We start from the raw sequence: 22,259 nt of genomic DNA, 5'->3' as shown, positions 1-22,259 counted from the left end.
TTTATCATGATGTTGCTTCTTGGTCCATTTGTGAGGATTTTTGTTTTCTTTGTGTTGAGGTATAATCCATACTGAAGGCTGGAGTCTTTGATCTTAATCAGTAGATGCTTCATGTCCTCTTTGCTTTCAGCATGCAAGGTTGTGTCATCTGCATATTGCAGGTTATTAATGAGTCGTCCTACAATCCTGATGCCACATTCTTCTTCATATAGTCCAGTTTTTTGGATTATTTGGTCAATATACAGATAGAATAAGTATGGTGCAAGGATATAACCCCGATGCTCACCGTTTCTGATTTTAAGCCACTCAGTATTCTCTTGTTCTGTTCAAACGACTGTTTCTTGGTCTATGTACAGGTTCCATATGAGCGCAATTAAGTGTTCTGGAACTGATACATTTAAAAGGATTAAAACAATACAAAGCTTTTTCTCTGATGAAAATGGAGTAAAACTAGAAATCAATAACAAAAAAAATAGAAAATACACAAACATATGGAAAACAACACACTTTTAAACTAAAAACGAATAAAGGAAGAATCAAAAGAGAAATCAAATGTTGAATAGAAGTGGCACAAGCAGACACCTTTGTCTTGCCCCTGATATTACGGGAAAAGAATTCAGCCTTTCACCACTAGGTATGATGTTAGCTGTATTTCATAGATGCTGTTGAGGAAGTTCTCTTCTATTTTTCATCTGATGTGTTTGTGTGTGTGTGTGTGTGTGTTACATTAAGGATGTTGGATTTTGCCAAATGCTTTACTGATACAGCTTATTACATGATTTTAAAATATTAATCCAATCCTGCATTCCTGGGAGAAAAATCCTTTTTTATATCTTGCTAGATTCCATTTGCTTGTATTTTTTGAGATTTTTACATCTATGCTAATCACAGATAGTGGTCTGTAGTTTACTTTTCTTGTGATGTCTTTGCCTGGTTTTGGCATCAGACTAATACAGGCCTCATATAATGAGTAGAGAAGTTCCTTTCTCTACTATTTTTGGGAAGATTTTGTGAAACATTGATATTAATTTTTCTTTAAATGCTCGGAGCTATGTTGGCACAGTGGTTAAGAGCTATGGCTGCTAACCAAAAGGTCAGCAGTTTGAATTTGCCAGCCACTCCTTGGAAACCCTATGGGACACTTCTACTCTGTCCTATAGGGTCGCTGTGAGTTGGAATCGATTCGAGAACAACAGGTTTGGTTTTTTTGCTTTTAAATGCTGTGTAGAATTCACCATGGAATTTTGTTTCTGGGAAGTTTGAAAATTACTAATTCAATCTTTACTTATTATAGGCCATTCAGGTTTTCTATTTCTTTTTGATATAAGTTTCAGTAGTCTGTGTTTTTCTTGAAATTATTTTCATTTTTATCTAGGCTATCTAATTTGTTGTCATAGAGTGATTCATAATATTCTTTTATAATCTTTTTTTATTTCAGTGAGGTCAGTAGTAATGTTCCCATTCTCATTCCTGTTTTTAGTAATTTTAATATTCTCTCTTTTTTTCTTGGTCAGTCTAGCTAAAAACTTATCATTTTTTTTAATCTCTTCAAAGAACTGACTAAGTTTTGTGGGTTTTCTGTATTATTTTCTGTTCTCTATTTCATTTATTTTTGCTCTGATCTTTATTATTTCCTTCCTTATGCTTTGTGTTTAGTTTATTTTTCTTTCACAGTGTCGTAAGGCGAAAGATTAGTTTATTGATGTGAGATCTTTATAAATTTTTAAGTAGGCATTTACAGCCATAAATTTCCCTCTGTGAACTGTTTTATTTAGCTGCATCACATATGTTTTGGTATGTTGTGTTTTCATTTTCATTAATCTCAGAGTATTTTATAATTTTTCTTGTTTCCTTGGATACTTGTGTTGTTTAATTCCCACATATTTATAAATTTCCTTCAGTTATTGATTTCTGATTTAATTCCATTGTAGTCAGAGGGCATAATTCATGTGATTTAAATCCTTTTAAATTTATTGAGCCTTGTTTTATGGCCAAGCATGTGGCCTATGCTGGAGAATGTCTGTTTTCCCTTGAGAAGAATGTGTCCTATTGATGGGTGGAGTGTTCTATAGATGTGTGTTAAATTTAGTTAGTTTATTGTGTTGTTCAAGTCTTCTGTATCCATGTTGCTCTTCCACCTAGCTGCCCTATCAATTTATTGAAAGCGAGGCATTAAAGTTTCCAACTAGTATTTTTAACTTTCTGTTTTACTCTCAATTTTTTCAGTTTTTGCTTCATGTAATTTGGGGCTCTGTTGTTAGGTGCACATGTGTTTATAACTGTTATATCTTCATGATAGCTTGAACACTTTTATCATTATAAAGTTTCCTTTTTTATCTCTGGTAATTTTTTTGTTTTGTTTTTAAGTCCATTTTGTATGTTATTTTTTTTTTTAGCATAGCTATTCCATCTTGCTTTTGGTTACTGTTTGTGAGGAATATCTTTTTCTATTCTTTTGCTTTTAACCTATATGTTAATTTGTTTTGGTTTTAACCTATTGTTAACATAGTTGAATCTAAAGTGTGTCTCCAGAGCAGCAAAAGACAAGATAGATGAACTGGACTTCATCAAAATAAAATATTTTTGTGTATCAAAAGGACTTTGTCAATGAAGTGAAGAGACAAATACAGATTGGGAGAAATTTGGGGGGAGCCATTTATCTGATAAGGGTTTAATGTCCAGAATATATAAAGAACTCCTACAACTTAACAAACAAACAACTCAGTCAAATGAATGAAGCATTTGAATAGACATTTCACCAAAGAGCATATACAAATGGCCAACAAGCACATGAAAAGATTTTGATGTCTAAACTGTGTCTCATGTAGTCAGCATATATGTAGTCAGAACTTGATAATCTCTGCCTTTTAACTCGATTGTTTAACCCATTCACATATAATGTTATTGTTAGTAAGGTTGGATTTATGTCTATGATTTTGCTTTGTGTTTACTATATGTTTCATGTCTTTTTTTGTTTCTGGATTCCTGCTTTACTGCCTCCTTTTACATAAGTGAATATTTTGTGGTGTAACATTTTAATTCCTTTAAAATTTTTTTTACCATTTCTAAAAGTTATTTTCTTAGTGGTTTCTCTAGGGCTTACAATGTAGGTCTTAACTCATCGGAATCCACTCCAGATTTATACTAACTTAGTTACAGTGAGAAACAGAAATATTACTCCTTTATAGCTCTATTCCCTACTCCCTTTTTTGTATTATTATTATTATATATGTCTATGTATGTTACAAGCTCAACAATACATTCTTATGTTTATTATTGTATGTTATTTTATGGCTTTTAAAGAAGCTTAGCAAGAAAAAAAAGGAGAGCAAAAATATATACATATATACATGCATGCATATGTTGTTATACATATATATTTTGTTATATATAATACATATTCTGTTAATATATATAGTTTTATATGCATATATATTTAAAACCAAAACCAAACCCATTGCCATCCGGTCAACACATGTATGTGTGTGTGTGTGTGTGTGTGTGTGTGTGTGTATCCACTCCTCACTTATCAACATGGTTAGGTTCCAAAGACCCAGCTGTTATAGGAAAATCGGCATTATGCAAAAATGGAGGATGATCACATCAGATCACACAATGGAAGATGACTACATCATTACTTAACCACCAAATCATGTCATTACATAACTGCCAGATCATGGTCCCGCGAAGCTGACACATAACCTTAACCATCACAGCCAGTGTTACTCTCACCTCACACTTCAGTGTTCATTACTGCCAGATGTACATCGTTAATGTGCAAAATAGTGAGACAGTGGATTTTCTTTACTATCATCATGTGAATGTGAAATGTCAGTTGACAAAATAGTCAATACATGAGGAGTAGGGATGTGTGTGTGTGTGTGTATACACCCTCCTTTTACCATTCTTGGTTCTCTTCATTTCCTCCTTGGATTCAAGTTGCCATCTGGTGCCATTTCCTCCCTCCAATCATCTTTGTTCATACTTGCCTCTTTTGTTCTGTTTTTGTCAAATATTTTACATTTCTAAATGTTATAGGTTCAACAGTACAATTATATACATATTATTTTATGCCATTGGTTTTACTTTTTCATGTGGATTCACATTAATCTCAGGTGTCCATTCCTTTCAGCCTGAAGAGATTCCTTTAGTAATTTTTATATGATGAATCTGCTAGCAATGGATTCTCTTGTTTGTTTGGAATATATTTTGCCTTCATATTTGATTGATAGTTTTTCTGTATATAATTTTCTTGGTGGACAGGTTTTTTTTGTTTCAGCATTTGAAGGGGTCATCCCACAGACTTTTGGCTTCCATTATTTCTAATGAAAAGTCAGCTATTAATTTTATTGGGGTTTCCTTGTACGTGATGAGTCATTTTCCTCTTGCTGCTTTCATGATTTTATCTTTGTCTCTCAGCATCTTGATTGTGATGTGTCTGGGTGTGGATCTCTTTACAATTATCCTACTTGGAGTTCACTGAGTTTCTTGGATGTGTAGATTAATTTCTTTCAATCAAATTTTGGACGTCTTCAGTGTCTTAGTCATCTAGTGCCGCTATAACAGAAATACCACAAGTGGATGGCTTTTACAAAGAGAAATTTATTTCCTCACAGTAAAGTAGGCTAAAAGTCCAAATTCAGGGCTTTGGCTCCAGGGGAAGTCTTTCTCTCTGTGTCAGCTATGGAGGAAGGTCTTTGTCTTCAGTCTTCACCTGGTCGAGGAGCTTCTCAGGCACAGGGACCCTGGGTCCAAAGGATGCACTCTGCTCCCAGTGCTGCTTTCTTAGGGGTATGAGGTCTCCCTCTCTCTCTGCTTGCTTCTCTCTTTTATATCTCAAGAGATTGCCTCAAGACACAACCCAATCTTGTAGATCAAGTCCTGCCACACTAACAACACTGCCTCCCATCCTCCCTCGCTGACATCATAGAGGCAGGATTTACAACACATGGGGAAATCACACAATACTGGGAATCATGGCCCAGCCAAATTGATAAACACATTTTTTGGGAGACATAATTCAATCTATGACATTCAGCCATTATTTCTTTGAATATTTTTCTGCTCCGTTCTTTCTCTTGTCTCTTTCTGGTACTGCCATTACGTGTGTTTTAATGGTGTTCCTTGAAGCCCTGGTGGCACAGTGGTGAAGAGTTCAGCTGATCTCCAAAAGGTTAGCAGTTTTGAATCCAACAGCTGCTCCTAGAAGCCCTATGGGGAAGTTCTACTCTATCCTGTAGGGCTGCTATGAGTCAAAATTGACTCGATGGCAGTTGATTTTGTTTTTTGGTTTAGTGGTGTTCCTGGGTGGCTCAAACAGTTGAACACTTAACTACTAGCTGAAAGGTTGGCAGTTCAAACCCACCCAGAGGCACCTTGGAAGACAGGCTTGGTGTTCTGCTTCTGAAAGGTCACATCCTTGAAAAACCTACAGAGCAATTCTACTCTGCACCATGGGGTCCCATGAGTTGGAATCTACTCAACAGCAACTAACAGCACAACAACAATGATGTCCTATGTTTCTCAGAGGCTCTGTTCATTTTATACTTTTTTTTCTCTTTGCTCTTTGTAATATCTAATTTGACCTATCTTCAAGTTCATTGATTCTTTCTTCTGTCAGCTCAAATCTACTGTAAATTCCCTCTAGTGAGTTTTTATTTCAGTTTTTGTACCTTTCAACTCCAGAATTTCTCTTTGATTCTTTTTAATAATTCCTATTTGCTGATATTCTCTATTTGGTGAGATATCATTCTCGTACTTTAGTTGTTTAGACATGATTTCCTTTGTTTTTTTTTTAAAATATTTATATTAGCTACTTTGAAATACTTGCTAAATCCAACATCTGGACTTCCACAAAGCCACTTTTTATTGGCTGATTATTTTCCTGAGTATGGGTCATACATTTCTATTTCTCTTCATGTCTCAGATTTTTTTTTTTAATTGTGCTTTAGGTGAAAGTTTACAGAGCAAATAAGTTTCTTATTAAACAGTTAATACACAAATTGTTTTGTGACATTGGTTGCCAACCCCACGATGTGTCAACACTGTCCTCTTCTCCACCCCGGGTTCCCTGTTTCCATTCATCCAGTTTTCCTGTCCCTTCCTGCCTTCTCATCTTTGCTTTGGGGCTGGTATGCCCATTAGTCTCGTATACATCTATTGAAAAAATATGGAACGCTTCAAGAAATTTTCATGTCGTCCTTGTACAGAGGCCATGTTAATCTTCTGTATATCATTTCAATTTTAGTATATGTGCTGCTGAAGGAAGCACTCAGAATTATTTAAATTTAAATTATTTAAAATTATGTGTTTTAAATAATACATTGAAGCAACTGCTATATTTATCCCCCAGACCTTGTTGTTGTTGTTGTTTGCTGTTTATTTTTATAATTGTTTAGTGATTTGACTCAACCATCTCAGTGAAGTTTATTTCTCCTGCAGTGTGCAGCTATTGATGTCATTTTTCAGAGGTCGTGGCCTTGGGCATATGTACACACACAGCCACCTCCAACACATACCCTCTGTCAGTAGTTTTAGCCAGAATCCCTTGATTGTTTCTCTCCTTGATCTCTCAGTTGAGATCCGTCTGTCTGCCTTTATTAGCATTTCACCCAGCTGTTGGTCTTCACTGTTAGCTGATTGCTCTGTTGTTTTGGATAATCCCCTGGCATAACTTGCTCTACAGTCTGATCTAGTCAAAATCTCTTTAAAGAATGTTGCCAGTATTTAAGGCTTGCTCCAACTTCAGGAGGGCTCTTCTTAGCTGTCTTTGTCCCTAGTTACGTCTGTTAAACTTCAAGGTGGTTTATTGTTTTGTTTGTTGCTAGTAGGATCATGGAGCTACCAGCCTCCTCTTAATTGCTCACTACCAAGATCTCTATTTTTCCTGACAATGCACTTAGGCATGAATTTTCTCATGCATTATTCTAAATAAAGTCAGTTCTTTTTGGAGAGCTATGCATCCTCATCTACAAGTGGGTCACTGTGTGGGGATGGTAGCTCCTAGAATTCTTGGCTTGTGCCTTCATGCATGGAACCTCTGCCTTATCAGTGAGCTGGGCCAGGGCTATCAGGTTCCAGTATTCTTGGCCTGGGGTAGAGCTTCCATCCTATGAGTGAAGGCTGGGTAGGGGAAGGGAACCCCTCCCTGGAATAGACTTTTTGCAACTTGGATTTGGGGGAGATGAGAGATGCTGGTGGTTTGCCTTTCTTGAGGTGAGACCGTAGTCCTAGACTGGGAGTTGGGGGGATAGAGAGTCCCATGTTTTTGGAAGCACCTGCCCAGAGTAGAGCTTCTGCCACACTGAGCTAGGTGAGAAATGAGAGCAGATCATGGCTCAAATGCCATAGACTTTCATTGTTCTTACCGAAATTTAGTAAATTTTCTTGAATAAAAGTTTCTTCATTTTCTGTATGCCTTTAGAACAATTTCCAGAAACTTTAGATAGCTGTTTCTGTTTGTTTTTTTAAATATTTTTCACCTGTTAAATGGTCATTTTACTAGGAATAGGTTGCCCCAGGCTCCTCATATCACCATTCTGAAGTTTCCATGTGCTCCCTGTTTTTGTAAAGATTTATTGGAATAAAAAAAAAAAAAGCCCTGTTGCTGTCGAGTCGATTCCAACTCATAGCAACCATATAGGACAGAGTAGAACTGTCCCATAGGGTTTTCAAAGAGTGGCTCATGGGTTTGAACTTCCAGCCTTTTGGTTAGCAACCAAAGGCTTAACCACATGTCACCAGGGTCCCTATGAGAATATAGCCATGCCTATTCATTTATGTGAAGCCCTGGTGGCACTGTGGTGAAGACCTTGGCTGCTAACCAAAAAGTTGGCAGTTTGAATCCAGCAACCGCTCCTTGGAAACCTACTCTGTCCTATAGGGTGGCTATGAGTTAAAATAGGCTCAACAGCAATGGGTTTTATTTTGCTTTTTATTCATTTATGTATTATCTGTGGCTGCTTTCATGCTGCAATGGCAGAGTTATGTAGTTGGAACAGAGATTTAATAGTCTGCAAAGCTTCAAATACTTACTATCTGGCCCTTTTCAGAAAAAGTTTGCTGAGGAATGAATGCGGTATCTTTCTCTTCTCTTTTTTTTATAGAAACACTGTTACAGAACTATTGACATATAAAGAGGGGATCAAAGAATATGCAGTCACAATTGTAGAAAAAATCATGATAGATGGTCAGTTGATCCACTCAACCATTCATCACTGTTCTCTCTTTTTTGTTTGTGGTATTTGTCAGTTTCCAAAATTTTTGTGATATATTTTCTTATTCTAAATAAATAATCCTATTTTATACCGAATTTAGTATATTTAATTTTACAATCTTCTTGTTAAAGTGGGCCCCCCCTAAATTGTATAAACTTCCACCCCATGGGGGAGGGACCAATGTGATTAGATTTAAGTTGTAGAATTGTGTTTCCTACACTCCAGTCGTCTACTTAAAGAATTCAAGAATTTTTATCATATCAGCATAATGCCTATTCTATTTACATAATATTTTTAATTGCCTTTTTCACTAAAATAAATAGATCTAAATGTATCCCTGAAATCCTGGGCTCGCTGTGCCAGTGTTACCTTTGTAAGTGCACCGTGTGTGGGTGCCACTGGTGGCGAGTATTCTGGAGACATGGCTGAGGGGGTAGAGTCAGCTGGGGAAGGCACTGAAGGGTGGTGGGAGGTCAGGCTGGTGGCTGGGGGGAGCTGAGTGGGCCAACACCTCACTATGCCTTTGCTGCCATTGATTGTATGAGGTCTGTCTTCCCAACTGGGCTCTGAGCTTGTAGGGGCAGGATAGGGTCAGATACTCCATGACCGGGCACAGGGCAGATATCACAGGTGTCACAGGCTGAAGAGCCAGTGGCAGACCCTGATGCCCTACCTCTGTCTTTCAGCACTGCTTTAAAGGACACTGCATCTGGCTAACACCTGACATTCTCAAGCGGGACGGAAACTGGGGCGCCTGGAGTCCGTTTGGCTCCTGTTCACGCACTTGTGGCACAGGTGTGAAGTTCAGGACCCGCCAGTGTGACAACCCACAGTGAGTTGGCCCCACTGTTCCTTTACCCTTCTGAGGTGGCTGGGGCCCCTGGCTAGCCGGCTCTGTTTGTACAGTAGTTCTAGAGAAGGTGCAGGCGCAGGCAGCCCTGGCCACTCCTCACCCCGTCTACAGGAAGCTGAAACTCAGAGAAGGAGGTTGCATGCCCCCAGGCCACACAGCCTGTAGGAGGAGCAGAGCTGACCCTGGAGACCTGGAGACCTGGTCTCCTGACCCACAGCCTGCAGCCACTCCCCACCTGGACTGCAGCCCTACTCTAGACTCCAGTGTACTCTGCCCTTCCTAGTCAAGGGTATCAAGGATAGCAGGTGGAACAGAGGGGGAAAAGAGAAGAAGAGGAGGGCTTTTTCGGCCCTCAGAATGCTGGGAGCCTGAGCAGGGGCTGCCACAGCCAAGCAGCAGCTGTCTTCAATCAGGTGAGAGGCAGGGTCAGCAAAACACTACCCATGTCCAGCTGCCCAGGGGAGATACAACCTATAGGACATCCAGTGTAGTGTCCCCGTCAAGAGCAAGGGCTATGGAGCCAGAGTCTGTGGCCTGTGGCACACTGTGTGACCTAGAGCCAGTAGTCACCCCAGGGCCTCCTCGTGGAGTTGTGAGAGCATGTGCAGTCCCCGGAATGGAGACATTAACGCCCTTCTGGCCTTCCATCTGCCTATCCGAGGCCTTATACTGCAGCTGTACGGGCTGCCTGGAGACATGTGGCATTTGTCTCTTTCTGTAGGCTATTAAAAAGGAATTTTTTTTTAATTTACCTGAAAACGTTAAGTATCTGGAGATATGAACATTTAAAAAACAGTAACAGGTTTCCAGCTTCTACATTGGATGCCATAGCAATGCTGGGCTCAAATACAGGCTGGTGGGCAGTGAGCTCAGGCTGCCCGCTCCATGGGCCCCACCCGGCCTACTTCTCTCACCTCCTTCACCCACTCAAACCCTCCTGCATACTTGGGTTGGGGCCATAACCCCTAAGCATCAGTCCCAGACTTGTTACCTTTCCATGGCCCTGGCCATGGCCTCAGCAGGGCTCCAGGTTCTGAGAAATTGTATGAGATTTTGTGCGTGAGCATTTTTCTGGGGGAGCAGGTCTCTAGCTTCACATCAACTTCTCAGAGGAGCCTGTGACCCTCAAAGTTTGACTCCACAGGTCTCAGGGTAAGTCCAGACTGCCTGGCTGGGCTTCCAGAGTTCACTGTGCTTCGGCCTATGCAGCAGTTTCCATGTTCTGTTCAGTCTGGCCAGACCCTGAACTGACCACTGGGGCCAGAGACCATCAGCAGAAGCAGGGAAGGGAGGATCAAGTGAGTCCATGTGGGTAGGCCAGGCGGAGGGTGAGGGTTCAGGGAGGGGCCCAGGACCGGGATCCAGGGAGTAAGAGCCCACACCCTGGGGGCACCTTGCCTGAAGCCCCCGAGCCCAGCTTTTGAGTGAGCCTTCTCCTCCCCTCCTTCTGCCTGGAATCTCCAGGCTGCCATCCTGGCCAGGAGCAGATGTAGCAAGGGGCTCAGGGGCTCTCCACCCCCTCCTCAGGCCCCCCCCCCACCCAGAGGGCTTTAACGCATGTCTCAAAATGAGTCAGAGGAAGAGGGGAGACAGCATTGCAGGAGACTACTGGGTCCTGGGCAAGGACCACATTGTCCTGTCTCCACAGCACATGCCTGGCGTGCAGCAGGTGCTCCATAAATGCTACTAGTGTCTGCTGCCCCCTCATATGTGAATGGAGTAACAGGCCCAGGGTGCAGTCGGGAGAGCAGATCTGACCTCACCCCTGGGGTTCAGGCCCCGACTCCCTGTGCCTGACTCAGGGCTGGCCACAACTGGGTTCTGAGGGTACAGAGGACTCACTCCCAGGCCTGGCCCCGGAGGAGCGCATGTGCTCTCTCTTACGCTCCCCACTTGCACCCCCTGTGATCCAGCTCTCCCTGGTGGTGGCAGCAAGGGACAGGGAGAAGAGCAGTGGGGGCAATCCTCCCCCAACTGCCTGTAGCCCCATCAGTCACAAAACACCCAGCCCACACCCAGTCCTGGAACTTCCTCCATGCACCCATGGCCATCAGACAACATGGGTGTGGCAATACAGAAGAAGGTGCTTGCTGCTGGCCCTCTGTTCCATCAGATTGAATTCCGCCTGTGTTCTTAGCCCTCCCCACTCTTGTGATTGCAAAATTGAAAGCAAACTACAGTCTACAGCTTCTTCACCTGCTCTTCCTACCACATTTCCTCTGAATTCCACTGCTAACATTCTATTTCAGTCATAACACGGATTTCCATCCGAATTAATATGGCTTCTGTCTGGGCATCCTGGCCCCTCCCATGATTTCCAGAATAGCTACTGCACCCAGGGAACACAAGTCGCCACTTCGGGGCTCCTGAGCAGGGACACCCACGGTCTCCTGGCTCCTCCTGCACCCAGGCCTGCACCCTCCTTCCAATGCCACCCTTGGTGGTGTTGTTGCTGGTTCTCTGGCCCCATCAGTCAGCAGGCTGTAAATCACAACACAGTCATTTCTTTCATTCTCGCCTTCAAACATGAAGGCCTTTTGATTCTTTCTCAGCAAAATTTTTTGCATCATTCTTTCCACTGTCTGCCCTTGAGAGCCTAATACCATGCAAGGGGCCTTATGGAAGTAAGCTCCTTTATTGCTGCCTCTCCCATGCAGTAGCTGTTGCCACGCTTGCTTTGACAGAGTGAGACTTTTGCCTGAGTCTCAGGTGCCAATCCTGGGGACAGGATGGAGGCTTGGGTTCTGCGTGTCTTGCGTGCCCAGGTCTCCTGGCTACTCCCAAAGCTGCCCTGCCTGCCAGGGGCGTCCTGCCCACCAGAGGGATCCTGCCAACCCAGAGCTGGGGGAAGGGAGGCTTTTTCTTTTTCTGTAGGGCAGTGGTTTGTGGGTTGGCACTGTTCTCACTGAAGTGAGGGAATCACAGAAACGCCTCCCACATCTCCCTGAGATGGGGAGAAAACCAGCATGAAGGTAGCATACACTATGTGCCCAGCTCTGGCTCAGGCCAAATGCACACAGGACCCCACTATCTCAGAAGGGCTTCTGAGTTCCCCTTGTGTGTCAGTGCCACAAAACTGATGCTCAGCGAGCCTCACCTAGCCCCTGCCGTTCTGGGCCCATGGCCTGTGAGTAAGGCAGAGCCCAAATACCCAGTCATATAGGCCATTGTTCAATAACAATCACAGTGATTTGATGGTGCTGGCAGTGTGCACAGGGAGCCCGTGAGGGAGAGGTGCAGCCTGTCCCATCCCAGGGCCTGAGGCCTGGAGCCTGGAGAGTTGCCTGGTTCCTGTGACAGGGACAGGGCAGGGCTGGGTCACCTCCCTCAGCAGAGCTGCCCCCCACCCCCCAAGCCTGTTATGCAAGGATCCCACAAGTGCTCAGCGGCCCTGAGCACTAGGCTCTGTTTTGTGGCACCAAGCTCAAGGCCTCTGCTTTCTCTCCAGCCCAGCCAATGGGGGCCGCACCTGCTCAGGCCTTGGCTACGATTTCCAGCTCTGCAACCCCCAGGACTGCCCTGACTCCCTGGCTGATTTCCGTGAGGAGCAGTGCCGCCAGTGGGACCTGTACTTCGAGTATGGTGATGCCCAGCACCACTGGCTGCCCCATGAGCATCGGGAGGGTGAGCCTCTGGGGGGCAGTGGGCACCCAGGAGACAGGCCTGGGCAGGCAAGCAGGGGTGGACACCAGTGTTCTGTGCCCTGGATTCTGCTTGGGGCAAGGGTGTGGGCAACACCTGGGCTGACAGCAGAGACCAACCTGGCCAGTGTGGGTGCTGGGGTCTACTCTCGGGGCTGGGGTCAAGACTCAGGTGAGGCTGCAGTCCCAGAGGAGCCAGAACACTGGGCTTGGACAATGATGCTGGGCTGGGGAGCCAGGCAAAAGGCTTAGTGGGTGCTTGGCTCCCACAGTCACCATCTGGTGAATGAGGCCAGAGTTGCACAGTTAGACGGGCTCCAGGGATGGGGGTGAGGGCAGAGCTGAAGGCAGCCAGACCCCTGACAAGGAACCAGGTTACCTCTGCACTTCTCATCTTTTAGTCAGGAATCTCAGTGGCAAGTGTCAGAAAGCAGAACTCAAGCAGGTTTAAGCATTAAAAGGCATTTATTGGTTCACGGAACTGGGAAGTCTGGCAGCTTCAGGCATGGCTAGACCAAGGTACTTGTGATAGTTCCAGGGCTTCATTCTACTTCTCTCAGCTTTGGTTTCCTCAGTGTTGGCCTGTCTCCCTCTGTATGAGGCAGGAATGGCCTCAGCAACTGGCACCTCATACCCTATGAGCTCAGAAACCTCAGATGAAAGAAACCTTCCCTGTCCTGGTGCTTTCAGCCACAATGGAGCCCACGTCTTTCTAGACTGAGCCACTATGGCCAGGGGTGGGGCACACCCTCTCTTGAAGCTGGAGGGTGGGGTTTGAGTCTTGCAGAAGGGGTGAGAGGAGTGGTTTCTCAAAGGACAACTGGGGTGCTATGACCAGACTGGGTTGGGGGGTAGGATGCTCATCCACAGCTCCTGTGTGCTGAAGTCTATCCCTGGTTCCCAGTATTTCATACGGACAGGCCTCACAGCACCCATACCACAGAGGTTGCTGAGCCAGCTTTACAAAGGTGCCCAGACTCTCCCCCTATGGACACCAAGTTAATCCAAGGAGCAGGGCCATGGGCCTTCAGCAAAGCTGACCACATGGGAGGACAAGCCTGGGCATCTTTCTGCTCACCTGGCCCTTGGGGAGGTGGAGGGGCTGGACTTTCAGAACTTGGAGCCCCAGCATCTCCCCAAGGCCCTGAGGAGGGAGGGGGCTCTCAATGGAGCATAGGGAAAGGGAAAAACAATACCAGTTCATGCTGGCCAAGTACCTACTATGTCCCAGACATGGCTTTAAGTGCTTTACGTGTACTGACGCTCAGGAACCATAGGAGGTAGGTAAGACCCTTATTTATGGATGGGGAAATCGAGGCATAGATAGGTTAACTATGTGCCCAAGATGACTTGTGTTGGAGTCACTAGAGTTGGCCATGCCCTGGGCCATCACTGACTCAGTGGACAGAGCTAGGAAACACATGTGCCTTAGTTTGCAAATGCAGCTGTAACCAAGATACATTAGTGAGTGGCTTTAAAGAACAGAAATGTATTTTCTCACAGTTCCAGAGGCTGGAAGTCCAAATCAGGGTCTCAGCCATGTCTATTTCTTCCTTGTCCATAGTCCTGGCTATTCCTTGGTTCCTTGGCTTGTAGACAATCCTCACGTGGTGTCTGTCTTTTCCCGTGTGTGTGCGTGTGTGCATGTGCATGTATGTCTGTGTGTGTCTGTGTTTGTCTCAGGTCTGCTCTTTTTATAACTCAAAAGTGATTAAGTTTAGAACCCACCTACTTGGACATGACCAAATTAATGTTAACAAAGAAACCCCTGATTCCAAACAGGATCCTATTTATAGGTATATGGGCCAGGATTTCAATACATATTTTGGGGGGACACAATTAAATCCATAACAGCACATATGTATACAAGCCCACACACTCACACCATCTCTATTTCTGAGTTTCTCTCTCAGCATACGTATTAAAAGCTACACGTTTATACTGATCCCTCTGATTCTAGTCCATCATCACAGGGTTCATTTTCACCCCCCGATTTCCTTATTTGTAACCTCTTTCTCAGAATCTATAATGCAATTGCTTATTAGTTCAATTCCAGTGGACCTATAAAGTGGTTTCAGAATCTCGAACAAATTCCACCACGAGAAACACCTTTATGAACTAGGTCACAACAATTATGTACAGTTCTTATTGTCTTAGCCCAAGAGTCTTCAGTCAAGATAGTTTTCCAAGGTTACTTTGGTTAATTCTTGTCTTCCCCACCTCCTTCAGTGTGGCTATGCTAGGCATTTGCAGTAAATTCATCAGTTGATGTTAGTCCGTTTTGGGCCTCCTTCTCTCTGACTCAGGGAGAAAGATGTGGCACTCTCCTTCTGTAAAGGAGCTCTGGTGGTGCAATGGTTAAGAGCTACGGCTGCTAACCAAAAGGCTGACAGTTCGAATCCACCAGCCGCTCCTCAGAAACCCTATGGAGGAGCTCTACACTGTCCTGTAGGGTTGCTATGAGTCAGAAACACCTCAACAGCAACTGGCTTTCTTTTTCTTTTTAGTTTTTTTCCCTCACTCATGGTGGAATTATAAAACATAACTTTGGTTCCTCTCAGGGATTCGGGCTGGAGAGGGTGGCTGGGGCATGAGCCTCTCTACCACCTTAAACCATCACTCCATTTGTTAGCTCTTCTAGAAGCAATAGTGAGCGGTGCCAGTCCTGCCCCTACACCAGTGCAGGGATGGGGGCTGAGCATAGCAGGTGGGGTGACTCCCTGGCTGTCTTCTCCTGGTACTGCCACCACAAATTACCAGAATAACAGAAATTTGTTCTCTCTGTTCTGGAGGCTAGAAATCCAGAAGCAAGCAATCAGCCAGGCCATGCTCTTTCTGAACACTGTAGGGGAGGATCCTTCCCTGCCTCTTCCAATTTCTGCCTCTGTCTTCACATGACCTTCTTGTCATCTGTCTCTCTGTGTGTTCTTTCTTCTTCTTATAAATACACCAGTCATTGGTTTTAGGGCTTCCCCAATATTAATTAATTGCATTGGGAAGGACCCTATTTCCAAATTAGGCCACAATCTGAGGTCTCAGGTGGACATGAATTTTGGGAGGGATACTATTCAACACATGATACCCCTCTTGGAGGCTGTGGTCTGGCAGGAAAGGTAGATGGACATCAAATAATAACTAGTAACTTATTTACCTCTGAGATAATACTAAGGAGGAAAGGGGCAGGAATCTATGGCTGAATCAAGGAGGCTTAGAGGTTTCAGAGAAAGCTGACTGTGAAAAGGTTCTTCAGGTCAAGACCAGGCAAACAGCAATTTACTTCTCCACAGACAGTGTCAGGAGTTTCTGGACAGGGTCTCAGGAATCAGACAACTAAAAAAAACCTGACTCACTTATGGAAAAAAAAAAAAAAGTTGCCACTGATGTCAGGTCCAACTCATCGCCACCCCGTGTGTGTCAGAGAACTGTAATCCATAGACTTTTCAATGGCTGATTTTTTGGAAGCAGGTCACCAGACCTCTCTTTGAGTCACCTTTGGGTGGGTTGGAACCACCAACCTTGCAGTTGGCAAACATTTGCACCATCCAAGGACTCCAACTTGTGGAAATTTTCCTAAATCCAATACCACCAGGGTCACAGGCTCAGAAACACCAGGGGATTGGAGTCATCTGCCCCCTTTCACTTTCTCTCCCAACCCAGGGGGGCAGGCAGCCTGGGGACGGGCAGGTGAATCAAGCAGGCCCAGTGGGAGACAAAACTGGTCGTTCTCTCTGGCAAAAAAAAAAAAAAAAGCCCTGGGGGGTGGCACAGTCAGGCTCCACCACACCTGCTATTTCTCCCCAGCCAAGGAGCGCTGCCATCTATACTGCGAGTCCAGGGAGACTGGGGAGGTGGTGTCCATGAAGCGCATGGTGCACGACGGGACACGCTGCTCCTACAAGGATGCCTTCAGCCTCTGTGTGCGTGGGGACTGCAAGGTAAGTATGGGCGGTGAGGCACAGCATCTTGGGGTCTAGTGTAATCGCCTCCCCTTCTTGGGGTGTTTGGGAAGATTCACTGAGGTTAAGCATGCAAATTATGGGAACAGCACCTGGTGCAGAGCAGTCTCCCAGCAAATATGGAACGACCCCCTCCCCATGCCAGGGACTCTGCAACTCGAGTGAGCCTACGAGTCTCACCTGGGGAGCAGGGCTCCACCTCAGAGATTCTGATTCCACGATCTGTGGCATAGCAAGAGATTTGACAAGCTCCCCAGGTGATGATGATGCTATGGTCCACAGTTGACCCCTTAAGGTGACACATTGCCGCATCCCTGCACTCTACTGGGTCCTGGACTTTGTGCTCTTGGATAGAGGTAGCCATCAGAAAAATGCCCAGATGGAGTGTGTTGGTTGGCCCTTGGTAGAAATGCCTTCCTGGGTTGTCCTTTATTATTATGTCCTTGGCATCTACCTTAGGTGGCCACAAGAAACACCTATGGGGTAGCCTTGGCATATAGTAGCATCATGAGTACAGCCTTGAACTGGCATATTCCTTTAGAAACAACAGGAAGCCTTCACTAGGTTGTACATAGACAGGACTGACTGTGGCTGCCACAGAGGGCCAATGCGTCTGACCATCCTGAGGAATGACAGTGTCCTCAGGAAGGTCTAACAGAGCCTGGCAGAATTCCACAAGCACCTGGGTGTGGAGGGGATAGCTGGAAGCAAGGGGAGGTGGACTTGGACAGCCGGGGGTCTACTTCCAGGCTTCCCTGCACTTGGGTTGTCTGAGAAGGACCCCAGCAAACATTGAAGGAGCTCCCCCAAGATGCCACAGCACCAGAAGCCTAGGGGGTGGAGGCCAAGCCACACAGCTGGCTCAGAGGGGACAGAACAAAATATTCACAAATGGGTGTCAGGATAGCAAAGGACAGGCAGCAAGCACAAGAAAGACTGTAATTAGATTTTCTAATAATTAGTAGAATTAGATTTAGATGACAGAAGTGAGTATGGTTGCAAACATACCAGGAGGAAGTAAGAGCACTAATTGGCCATCTTTGTGGGAAGGGATATAACTTCATTCTTGACATGGACAATGAAAGAGCAACAGATTGACTAGTTTATTAATTAATAGTATTTTCAAATGGATGAAAGCAGAAAAGTTTGAATGGAGAATATATATACATATTTTTACATATATATTACATATTGCAAAAGATAGAAAAAATGAGACAGAAAGGAAAGATTGAAAATACACACAAAAAGGACAAAAGAAAGATTAAATATACCATAACAATACGTACAAGTGTGAAATTCTTAATACTAGGTCAAAAATAATACCCAATGGATGCTGTCAGTTACAGAATATCAAAACACAATGACTCAGGAAGGTTAAAAGTGGAATGACAGCAAGAGATACATGAGATGAACAAAGACACACACACATATGGACCAGGGAATCAAATAGAATCAAAGCTTTAAACAAGGCTCACCTTTTATAATAGTTTTAGATAACATATTTTGGTGGCATGTTTTTGCTGTATCAAGGTAGCAGATCGTACTCTTTGTTAAAGAGATAGCAAAAACATGCCACCAAAATATGTTATCTAAAACTATTATAAAAAAGGGAAAATTTGAAATAAACTAGCATGTTTCCTGATTCTAATCTAATCAATAGGATTTTATAACATAGGAATGGAAAGAAGCACCTCATTAAATATGCTCCCTCTCCCCAAAAGCAAAAGGTCATTAAAAAGACAGGAAAGAAAGAAAAGACTAAAGTGGATGTCAGAAGAGACTCTGAAACTTGCTCTTGAGTAACTAAAAGAGCAAGCTAAAGCAAATGGAAGGAACGATAAAGTAAAAGCTGAACGAGAGATTTCAAAGGGCAGCTCAAGAAGATAAAGTATCATAGTGAAATGTGCAAAGACCTGGAGTTAGAAAACCAAAAGGGGAGAACATGCTCGACATTTCTCAAGCTGAAAGAACTGAAGAAAAAATTTAATCCTCTAGTTGCAATATTGGCGGGTTCTATGGGGAAAATATTGAACAACCCAGGAAGCATTAAAAGAAAATAGAAGGAATACCCAGAGTCACTGTACCAAAAAGAATTGGTCAGTGTTCAACCATTTCAGGTGGTAGTATATATGATCAAGAACTGATGGTACTAAAGGAAGAAGTCCAAACTGCACTGAAGGCATTGGTGAAAAACAAGGCTCCAGGAATTGGCGAAATACTAATTTGAGATGTCTCAACAAACGGATGAAATGGTAGATGCTGTCACTCATCTACGCCAAGAAATTTGGAAGACAGCTGGCTACCTGGCCAACTGACTGGAAGACATTCATATTTTGTGCCCATTCCAAAGAAAGGTGATCCAAAAGAATGCACAAAGTATTGAGCAGTATCATTAATATCATACCCAAGTAAAATTTTGTTGAAGATCATTCAAAAAGAGTTGTAGCACACATTGATAGGAAATTGCCAGAAATTCAAGCTGGATTCAGAAGAGGACGTGGAATGAGGGATATCACTGCTGATATCTGATGAATCTTGGCTAAAAGCAGAGAGTACCAGAAAGCTGTGTACCTGTGTTTTATTGACTATACAAAGGCATTTGACTGTGTGGATCATAACAAACTAAGGATAACATTTCAGAGGGTGCGCACTTAATTGTGCTCATGAGGAAGCTGTACATGGACCAAGAGGCAGTTATTCTAACAGAACAAGAGGGTACTGTGTGGTTTAAATTCAGAAAAGGTTGCATCCGTTCACCATACTTATTGAATCTGTATGCTAAGCAAATAATCCTAGAAACCAGACAATACGAAGAAGAATGTGGCATAAGGATTGGAGGAAGACTCATTAACAACCTGTGATATGCAAATGACACAACCTTGCTTGCTGAAAGCGAAGAGGACTTGATGCACTTACTGATGAAGATCAAAGTCTACAGCCTTCAGTATGGATTACACTTCAACATAGAGAAAGCAAAAATCCTAACAACTGGACTAATAAGCAACATCATGAAAAACAGAGAAAATATGGAAGTTGTAAAGGATTTTATTTTTCTTGGATCCACAATCAATGCCTGTGGAAGCGGCAATCAGGAAATCAAATGACATATTGCATTAGGTAAATCTGCTGCAAAAGACCTCTATAAAGTGTTAAAAAAGCAAAGATGTCACTTTGAGGACTAAGGATATGCATGCAAAAGCTGGACAACGAATAAGGAAGAATGAAGCAGAATTGATGCCTTTGAAATATGGTGTTGGCAAAGAATATTGGACGTTCTGTGGACTGCCAGAAGAATGAACAAGTCTGTCTTTGAAGAAGTATAGCCAAAATGCTTCTTAAAAGCGAGGATGGTGAGACTTCTCACATACTTGGGACATGTTATCAGGAGGTACCAGTCACTGGAGAAGGCTATCATGCTTGGTAGGGGGTCAGTAAAAAAGAGGAAGACCCTCAACAAGATGGATTGACACAGTGGCTTCAACAATGGGCTCAAACATAGCAATGATTGTCAGGATGGTGCAGAACTGGGCAGTGTTTTGTTCTGTTTTACATAGTGTCGCTATGAGTCAGAACCAACTGGACAGCACCTAACAACAGCCTCTCCCCGTGATGACATTCACCCCAGGATTGCTACCAACTCCTTCCCCTTGGCTTGCACTGATGTGAAATCTAACCTGTCAGCTCCTCTGGCCATTGGCTATAGCTGGCAGCAGCCATGCAGAGCCATGGGGGACCCGTGGCATCCCAACCTGAGCTGTCACCTGGACTCCTTTAGCCCCTTTAGGATCTAAGGTGACATTTCAGGCCAGTCTAAGAACCTGGGCTTCATTGGTCTTTTCTATTTGATTAGAGTCTTAGTATCACCACCACCACCTCCACTCACCACCCCCTGCCCCGAATGCAGCTCCACAATGCTAGGCATTAAACAGCTTCTCCTGAAGGCCAATAGACAGTAGATGCTGTCCAAAGATAGATAGTCACCAAGCCAGGGGTGGTGCTTGCCTGGGCCTGGTTCACAGCACCTCAAGTTCCCAGACAAAAACACTCCTCTAGGTGGCAGGCAAAGCCAGGCAAGGCCCTCTTGACTGATAATCAAATACACCCTGATTTCAGAAAAAATAAAAGGTAAAAAAAAAGAGGTGTCTTAGAATAAAGGAAAAATGATAGCAGGCCATTTTGATATCTTTCAAAGTTTGACAAACCAAGTAGCTAATTTATTCTGTTTTCCTTTTGCCTCGCTTCTATGAAGCCCAGAACAAAATCTTCCTTAGAGCAACTGTTGAACAAAATCTTCCTTAGAGCAACTGTTTTAAAATTTAGCGTGTTGCTTCATTGTTTCTCTGTCCAGATTTTGCAATCCGTTGAATTTCCATTCAATATGTCTTTGGTTGTAAACTGGCTCCAACCCTTTTTATAAGGAGCGTATGAATCAGTGCAGAACTCCTAAATCCGAGTTGATACTCAGCCGAATCCAATGATCTCATCTGAGCTGGCCTCCGTCAAGTCCACCTCAGGGTCCAGGGGCACATCTTCCCCTCACTGCCCCTGTGTGCCCAGCGTGCACAGCCTGATGCCCTAGCCACTGAGACTTCTCCCTCCTCCAGTTTGCTCTGCAGGCAGGCAGGCAGAGAAAATATTGGAAACCTTCTCACTAACCTCACCCCCAGGTTAGAAGCAGGAGCAGAGGCAATCTTCCCCTGCCTCCAGGGGAGTCTAGAGGGGAGGGTACCACCCTAAGAAAGGGATTCTCCCCTCTCCCCGTCCTCCTCCTCCTCCTTATTCTTCTCTTCCTCCTCCTTTTCTTCTTCCTCTTCCTGTTCCTCATGTTTCTCGTCTTCCTCCCACTTTCCCTCTTCCTCCTCATCTGCCCCCTCCTCCTCCTTCTCTTCCCCTCCTCCCTTTCCTCCTCCCCTTTCTCCTTCTCAGCATCCCATTTACTGAGGGCTTTCTCTGTGCCCAGCTATGTATGAATGTTTTACAGGGATCACCTCATGGCACCTTTCCTGCAAGCCCACCCATGTCACAAATGTGGAGACAGACTAAGACAGTTTGCATAATGTGCCCTGAGGCTACACAGCCCAGAAGTGGTATGTCTGTACTTTTAGCTCAGGTTTCTGTGCCTTGGAAGACTAACTCTTTTTTCCCTGTCAGTCAAGTTGCCTATTGGGTCGCTATGAGTCGGAAGTGACTCGATGGCAATTTTTGTTTTTTAATCATATTGCTGCCCTTTGTTAAAATTTTTTTCATCTGGAATCATTAAAATAAAAATGAACGTGATCGTTTTATTGATTGTTTTGCACCTTACTCGCTTCCAAAAATGATTCCAAAGGCTTATGATAAAATACTAGGCCCATGAAACCAAAAATCATTAATTTTTACCCATGCATTAAAAAATTAACCATTGCTCTATAACTCTTTATTGTCAAGAGCCTCTCCCCTCAAAGGTCATTGGAAGACAAAAGTCAAAAATCAAAGAGCAAAAGAAGAGGAAGCAGCCTCTCCAGAGGTGGTAGTGGAAGAAATCTGGAGGGGAGAATTGGCTCTGAGCTTCCTGGCAGCCAGGGCGAAGAGGGAAACTCATGATGTTGTCGAA

At 44.0% G+C, this 22,259-nt stretch overlaps 1 protein-coding gene and 1 non-coding gene across 3 annotated transcripts in view; one reads left to right on the top strand and one right to left on the bottom strand.

Moving 5' to 3' along the window:
* Nucleotides 1–22,259, top strand: part of ADAMTS2 (ADAM metallopeptidase with thrombospondin type 1 motif 2) — a 312,393-nt gene that overhangs the window by 260,509 nt on the left and 29,625 nt on the right. For both annotated transcript variants that reach the window (XM_049874524.1, XM_049874525.1), the window contains 3 exons: nt 8,903–9,048; nt 12,518–12,693; nt 16,512–16,645. In XM_049874524.1, the coding sequence (XP_049730481.1) occupies nt 8,903–9,048; nt 12,518–12,693; nt 16,512–16,645 (456 nt within the window). The remainder of the gene's footprint in view (nt 1–8,902; nt 9,049–12,517; nt 12,694–16,511; nt 16,646–22,259) is intronic.
* Nucleotides 6,164–6,271, bottom strand: LOC126070796 (U6 spliceosomal RNA). Its single transcript, XR_007516313.1, has one exon. It is a non-coding gene; the product is annotated as a U6 spliceosomal RNA (small nuclear RNA).

This window comes from Elephas maximus, chromosome 2 (assembly GCF_024166365.1).
Source record: "Elephas maximus indicus isolate mEleMax1 chromosome 2, mEleMax1 primary haplotype, whole genome shotgun sequence".
Classification (NCBI taxonomy): Eukaryota; Metazoa; Chordata; class Mammalia; order Proboscidea; family Elephantidae; genus Elephas; species Elephas maximus.
Note: the sequence above shows the minus strand (reverse complement) of the source record. Positions and strands in the feature narration are given on the sequence as shown.